Source organism: Pygocentrus nattereri, chromosome 8, assembly GCF_015220715.1.
Source record: "Pygocentrus nattereri isolate fPygNat1 chromosome 8, fPygNat1.pri, whole genome shotgun sequence".
Taxonomy (NCBI): domain Eukaryota; kingdom Metazoa; phylum Chordata; class Actinopteri; order Characiformes; family Serrasalmidae; genus Pygocentrus; species Pygocentrus nattereri.
The window spans coordinates 23,291,957-23,300,009 of NC_051218.1; the positions used below are offsets into that span (position 1 = coordinate 23,291,957).

At 37.0% G+C, this 8,053-nt stretch overlaps 1 protein-coding gene across 3 annotated transcripts in view; it reads right to left on the minus strand.

The window, feature by feature from the left end:
• Window positions 1–5,460: 5,460 nt before the first annotated feature.
• The window catches only part of taf7 (TAF7 RNA polymerase II, TATA box binding protein (TBP)-associated factor), a 10,744-nt gene continuing 8,151 nt past the window's right edge, over window positions 5,461–8,053 (minus strand). For all 3 annotated transcript variants that reach the window (XM_017698439.2, XM_017698440.2, XM_017698441.2), the window contains exons 11-13: window positions 6,689–6,801; window positions 5,955–6,014; window positions 5,461–5,694 (exon numbers count right to left, since the gene is read on the minus strand). In XM_017698439.2, the coding sequence (XP_017553928.1) occupies window positions 5,650–5,694; window positions 5,955–6,014; window positions 6,689–6,801 (218 nt within the window). In that variant the 3' untranslated portion in view covers window positions 5,461–5,649. The remainder of the gene's footprint in view (window positions 5,695–5,954; window positions 6,015–6,688; window positions 6,802–8,053) is intronic.

Genomic DNA, 8,053 nt, shown 5'->3' on the forward strand with positions numbered 1-8,053 from the left:
TATGGATCATATGGATCATACCATTGTTTTTGTGGGGGAGATTCATTTGTGTTACGGGGTTGAGGGGTTACTTAGGTACAGAACTAAATAATGTGATTTTAATAAATAATTATCAATTAATTTTGAAAAATAATATCACAAACAATTAAACACAGACAGTTGTTTAGGTTGACATCAAAATATATGGACTTTTTTTATAGTTGTATTTGGTATATTCTAAGTATACTTTCGTTGAAGGCCATGAGGGACATGACAAAATAGGTGGTGTCAGCAAAAATAAATAAATAAACAAAGTTCTCATAAAAAGATCAAATAAAAAAAAATACACTGTATTAAAGAAGATATTTCAATGTATGTGTAAAGCTGTTAAAATATAGATTTTTGTGACCCAGTAGATAAAATACACCTAAAGAGGAGATGAGGACTCAAAATGTGCCATTTCCATGGAATGATTGCTCATAGTGCTGCAAGGTAGTTAAAGGAAATAAAATAGAAAACGAAATGAAAATAAACGCAGCAGTCCTACCGAGCATACGCATATCATTGGTACAGTGTAACTCAGTGTTTTAAATGTTTTTTTATGTTAATTCAGCACAGACGCAGCTTAATATTGACACTTCCCCTGGTGATTTAGGCAATTAGAATATTCAAATTATTATTTTAAAACTGGGAACATTTTAAGATAAGGTCATTCACCATCTTCTTGTTTGAATTGAGCAAGATCCTGTTCCACCATAAATGGTGTAGCAATTCTGGTGCCTGAGGAGTTATATTAGCTGCTGCACCATTTAAGGTGGAACCAGGCTGTACAGTAGAACATTAGTGTAGCATAAAAGGGAGAGCAATACCCTGTACTCTTGTAATTGTGAAGTTGTTTTAGTCATATAGTCAACGTTAGCTGGTTGATATTAATAGCTGTACTTAGCACAAGTGTACTGTATATAGCCTCCAACAGTACACTATAGCTCAGTTTCCTGTCCAGGCAAGCACACCCTGCTACACCAATTTGGCAAAACTCATAATTATACATTTACCTGCCTCTGTAGTTTAATTAAAAACGTGAGTTACGTTTTAAAAGAATGTCTGCCCTGTACCGTATTGTGCAAACATCTTAGGCGCTTTAGCAAATTATATTTGAAAACTATTTATCAGGGCAGTGTTAAGAAAAACACAACCTTTAGTATAAATACAGCTTAAATTAATAATAATTAGTGCTTTTATGTATGCTAGTGTGTTCTCATAAAGGGTTCTTCCAACCCTTTCCTACTGAAAGTCCAGTATTATTTGCAGTTTGTCTAATCAGTCGTACATTAAATTTATAAAATTGTGCGAGTACCTCGCTCATATCAACTACATTTTTACAGACAATAACACACGTTTGGCTGGAGTAAAAATTTTTAAACTGCTGGTGTCAAAGTTAATGCATTATTTACATGTTATTAATGCATTAACACAAAAAAGTGTTTAATATCACTATATTTTAACAACATTAATGCATTTTACTATTTTGACCCATTAAACTATTTGTAGTTTCATTAAGCTGAAGTGCTATTGATCAGCTTCCTATTGAAAATTATTTTCATCTTAAATGGTGCAGCAGTTACAGGTGCCAGAATTTAACTGCTGTGCCATTTATGGTAAAATGGCAAATTCAAACAACAAGTCAACTTCAGCCTCATCACAGTTTTAGTCTACATGCTTGTGTTCACATTCTGTAACTGGACTCTGAAATTATTTATCAACAAACTGCTTTGAGTCTGAAGCATCATTTACAAGCAAAACTCACCACTGATGCCTGCAATATCAGTAATCTCAGCACTGGAGGAAGCCTTTGGCAGACTAATAAAAAAAAGTAGTGAGAATTCAGAATACTGAACACACTGTCCTAGATGTATTCAGTAATGTATCCCATTACACAGTGCATAAAAAGTAACATTCAGAATACATTTAGAATACAGAATAAATTCAGGAGTTGTTACTGGTTGTCAGTTTTCTTCCTGTAATTCTATTACTGGTTGGCAGTTTTTTTTCTGTAATTCTTCTGCTAATACATTTCCAGAAAAATTCTTATTATTTAAATCACGTTATCACTGTCTGCCACAATCCCCCCAAGCAGGAGTTTGTTCATCCCTCAAAAGGGCTCAGTGGCACTGAGATTAATAACTCATCACATTGATTAATCAGTCTACTCAGGCTTTAGCAGAGCTTAGTATCATCAAGATTAATAACTGATCATCACATTGAGTTATCAGTATACTCAGGCATTCACAGAGCTCAGTAACACTGAGATTAATAACTGATCATGTTGATTTATCAGTCTACTCAGGCTTTAGCAGAAACTTTAGTGTTTTTAAAGAAGCATGTTTGCCATACCATATGCTAATTTTAAAACAGTTCTTATAAATAAGCACAGATAGTCAGTGGTGGACAGTAACTAAGTAAATGTAATTTACTTATTTCGTTACTGTACTTAAGTAGTTTTTTCATGTATCTGTACTTTACTTAAGTATTTCCATTTTAGACAACATTTTACTTTCACTCCACTACATTTCAAAGTTAATCTTACTTTTTACGCCAATACAAAAATCTGTCGTTCCTTTTGTTTTAGTGTGTATAAAAATGTAACATGTCAAAACAAAAGAAGTGCAAAGCAAGAACACCAATCAGGGCACAGTGGTCATTTTGATCTGAGCTAGTGCAAGCACACGGTTCAACGTCAGTGCAGCAGCGTAAAAATTTGGGAGCAGGTACGTCTACCTAAATGATAGAACTAACCTAATTTTGTGTAAATAGACCACAATATAGAAATATGTACACATATGCAGTCGTGACTGGCATGTTTCTTTTTTTCTGAATTCATACAAACACTTTCATCTTATAGTAAATTAGTTTGTTAGTTTATGTTTATGAACAGAGGCCTACAGATCAATATAGTAAAGGAAGCTCATTTGCGATCCTGAGTTTAAAGCCAGTTTTTATTCAACTTGTAACAAAGTTACAAAGTAATCTTAAACTGAAACTGAACTTTGCTTGTTTGTAAAAGTGATTTGAGAGCCACCCGGTTCTCCCTGATGAAAACAGTTTGCCTTCAATGTTTTGTGCTTATGATCATTTTAATAGATGTCAGCGTCACTAATTAACAACGTTCTACTAAAAGACTGATTTACCAAGAGAGACGCTGGAGGATTTTCACCTAAAATGAGTTCATGAAACGAGTCTTGTTACAAAAATGATAACAGGACATCAGAGTAATAATTCATCTTTTAGTTCTTTTACATTTGATGCTTAAGTACATTTGAAGGCAAATACTTTTGTACTTTTACTCAAGTTGAGGTCTAGAGTAAGGTCTTCTACTTTTACTGGAGTAATATTTTACCTTGGGTATTTCTACTTTAACTCAAGTACATGATTTGTGTACTTCATCCACCTCTGCTGATAGTTTCTTTTGAGGATGTGTGTGTAATTTAGTGGGTATTTTTCAAGTATTACTTCTAATATTTAAAAAGTAAATATATTCAGAGTACTTCCTTTAAAAATGTAACTTGGACTGAATATGAAATATTGATTTATGTATTCTGAATACACACACACACACACACACACCATCTAAACTGCTTGGTCTTCTGGGTCGCAGTGGGGTCTCTGGGCAGTGGGCAGAAGGCAGGACACACCCTGGACAGATCGGCAGTCTATTGCAGGGCATATTCTGAATGCATATTCCAATGTATTCCATTACATCCCAACCCTAACTATGGATACAACATTGTGCAGCAAACTAACTAGCAACAGTAAAGTGGAAAACTATAGCTCCCCTCAAAACAGTGTAGCAGTAGGAAAGTGAGAGGCTACAATCACAGTGGAGTCATAACTATTGACTGTATACGCCGATGTGTCAAGACACAACTACCCACAGACGAAGCATAAACTGCTGATTATCTAAAAACAATGCATGTCTGTGATATATTACGGGGTTAGCGACAGTTCTTATAGTTGACGTGCTGGTAGCCAGAGAAATGGGCAGACCTGAAGACCTGCACGAATTTGACAAGGGTCAAATCACGTTGAAGCATTGAAGCAAGGCTATAAAACACTTTTAATGACGGATATGGGATGAATGTGTCACAACACACTGCTACATGTGGGGCTGTATAGCTGCAGACCTGTCAGAGTGCCCAAGCAAACCACTGTCCTCTGTCAAAAGCTCCAACAGTGGACACATTAGGGTAGGAACTGTACCTTGGAGTTGCCTGATGTGTTCCATTTTTTTTAAATCTTGTGGATGGCCATATACGTGAGCCATTTCAGAATTAGAATCTTTATTTGCAAAGTAGTAGAGGCACAAGGAATTTCTCTTGAAGTTGTTAAAATTAAAAACAAAATAATATTAAAAGATGCAACAAAATCATACTAAAATAATCTCTAAGTAATATCAAACGTGTAATGGGAGGCAAGTTATAGATACAATCAAGTACTGATGTACTTTTACCTGGGGAAGTGATGGCACCTGGATTCACTGTCAGACAGGAGGGAGGTGTGATGCTCTGGGCACTGTTCTACTAGAAAGCCAGGTCAGTTTGACACAACACACCCACCTAAACATCTACACAGTACTTTAGTGATGCAATGAAGGAAAGTTCAGACAGTTTTAACTATTTGTGCTTCTTAGTACAACAGCAGGCCTCATTCACCAATATCTATTTTTTTTTCTTAAATTTGTTCCTGAAAAAAGACACTTTTTAAAAAAAATCTTAAGTCACATTCATGGTGTTTTAAACTGCAGAATTGTTCACAATTAGTCCTCTCGAGTGTGCAGATTCTGTTCTTATCCAAAAACACTCCTAATTAGGTGTCTTCAGCTACACTCATTGGTAACAGGCCATGCAACCTCCATAAATACTGGCAGTAAAAACTTTTCACACTGAAAAGAGGTAAGTCTTTTATTAATGCTCATGGTTTTGGAATTAGATGCCCAGCAAGCTCATATAGGTGTGATCATCAGGTGTCCAATTACCTTTGTCCATATAATATACATAATTCTGAAACAACCATGGTTAAATACATTAATGTGTGTTACACAGAGGTAATTACATCTTAGCTATTAGAAGTGTGTTAATAAATGATCATACTATACTACAGAGGCTATTAAAGATGTTCCACTACCTAGCATGATCAGCAAAAGTGGGACTGTATTTTAAACCCAGTTTATTAATTAAATATCATTTTGGGATAATATGTAGTTTTTTATTGACCAACCAATATTTTTTTTAAATCCCAAATGAAAATCAAGTCAAACTAAGAACTTGTTTAAATGTTTAAAAAAAAGTAATCTGATTTAATGCTCCACCAACCAATTTTTTGGTGTAAATCAGGCTGATCCCAAATTACAGAAAATCAACAGTTTTTTAAAAAGTGGATTTATTTAAAATAAAATTAAAAAAGCAAACAAAAGCACAAAGCAAAAAAGGTTAACGTGTCTTTTTTTTAATCACCACAACAAGATTAAAGGGTTGACCTGTACAAGGTAGGTCTAGACTGACATTAGATTTCATCAACATAAATGACTTCGAGTCCAGCACCCTGGCTTCCAGCATTGTTCTTCATTTAGTAGTGAATGCCAAACTAGTCAGACATTGCACTGCCCTCTGGTGGTCATTTCTCAATCAAGGAGTCCAGCTGCTCTTGCAGGGAGGCCAGCTGTTGGAGCAGGAAATCAGAAGTGATTGATGGCTAGCAGTGGCACTGTAATTGTAAACTAAGTGGAGGGTGATTAATGAGACTTCCAACATTATTAGTTTTTTTGGTACATGTATGAGTTCAAGCGTAAGCAAACACCAGAGAGGCTGGTATAGGGCAGAGGTCAGGGTTTGAGTGAGCACAAAATACAGTTGCTCAACTCAAGAAAGAAGGGAAAAAATATATATATATATGGGGTTCTGTGCTTTCTGGGAACGTACCTGCTCCATCTCTCGCTCCTCCTGATGGATAATGTCGTTCAGCAGTGCCTGAAAGCGATTCTGAGAGAGAGAGAGAGAGAGAGAGAGAGAGAGAGAGAGAGATGGGGTGAGATGGAGCAACCCAAAGTCTGACAGATACAGAGAAAAAGAAGAGGGCTACAGAGGAAACGCAGACACTGATATGACATTCATCTGAAGGTCCCTGGTTGTGATGTTGGCCATTTGCATGTGCCAGAGGTCTTTTATACACAGTTCTGTCTGACTGCTGTTACAAGTCGCAGTGAAAGGACCGATTTGATGAGCATGACCTTTCCCTGTCCCTTCTGATTGCGATGGGCGAGGACTGAGTCAGCCGGTGCCACGTAAGAGCCAAAACCAAAATGACACTGTAAAACCACACACGTCCCATCATGTTTCACAGCCTCCAAGTTCTCCCAAAGGAGCAGCTGGCAGAGCAGTTAATTTTTATGCTTTTTCTGAGTTATGCAGAAAAGGCTGATCATTTTTATGCTTTTTCAGAGTTATGCAGAAAAGGCTGATGGCAAAAATGCAATATTTATGCTTTGAAGAGAAAAATGATGGCTCAAGATTCGCCTGCAGTTAAGGTATTTAAGTTTTATTCAAACTAGTTTAAATGGTTACACTGCACAAAAAAATTCTCCACTTTGCAACTCTGTGCTTATGTGCAAAAAAGTCTGTATCACTACGCACAGTGTTGCTTGTGTAATTCTCACCTTTAGAGCCTGATTCTCCACCTTCATGATCAAATCCTCTTGCTGCTTCTTGCGGGCACGTGTCTCCTGCAGCTTGGCCTTGACACTGTTGATCTGCACCTGGTACTCCATCACTATGGATGCACAGCAGAGAGTTTTAGTGCAAGCGTCAGAATCTCTACACAGTCATGTGCCACTCATGATGTGCGCAGCATCTACGGCCATACTGCTCTGATCAGCTTCACACACATTAAAGCTTTCTGAAGTTTGGAGAACCAGCACACAGTTCACACCAGGAAATCACGTCTGCAACTGACAGCATTGACATTTTCCATGAAATTTCCCATCAATCAGCCTTTTCAAGGTTGTTCATTTATTTATTTAATTTATTTATTTTTCACGCTCCCTTTTAGAATAGATGTGACATAAATACATAAGTGCTTAATATTGTTGCACATACTGAAAAACTGCGACGGAAAAAAGGGGTGCTTCAACATTATTAAGAATCCTGAACTTCATTCCTGCAGAAGGCATATAAGTTAATCTAAAACTGACAAAACTGGTGAAAAATGGAAAGCGAGTCTTTATATGCCTATTGCGAGTGAAATATGAAATGACTACAGATGGTTGTTGGAGCAGAGCTGTGAGCAATGCGGCTGACGGAGCTACACTTTGACTCAGAGGTTGCGAGTATGATTATGTGTGTCAGCGGTGGAGCAGAGAGCTGTCAGAGCACTGTCAGGTGTCCAGCTGGACGGATGGAGACTGAAGAGGGAATGAACCTTTCACTCACTGCTGGGCGATGTGCCCTAACAGACATGCACTACAGGCACCTGACCCATATACAGCTGCCCCCTCATCAACCAAATCATTAGTGTAGGTCAGCAGGGCTCTGTCTGGACCCTGATCGTGTGCTATGATGGAGTGCAGCTTTTAAAGGAACAGTTCAGAGGGGGAAAAAAAAAAAAAAAAAAAAGAAACTCCCTCCTCCAAATTTACTCACCCAGACAGGATATGTTTGGTGTCTAAAATTAGCTTCTTTTGGTTCTGTGCTGGAAGTATGAGGCCAACATAGCCAGTAATGTAAACAATTAGTATCATGCAGACTGCACAACAATTATTATTATTATTATTATTAATAATTATGCCGTTTCCGACACTCTTTAAAATACTGTCCATTGGCATGACCCATTTAAGCAGATTAATTAATTATTCATTGAATAAAGTCAACAATCAGCTATAACAGTATTTGTTTTTGTAGCTCTAGTTGTGAGATTCTGCTATGACGGTAACTGTTTCCTTAAATATTTTTGTACCCTTATTATCAGTCCTCTTTTCCTTTTTCTTTCTAGTCTGACTGGCTAGTGTCTGAACAGGAGAGCAATG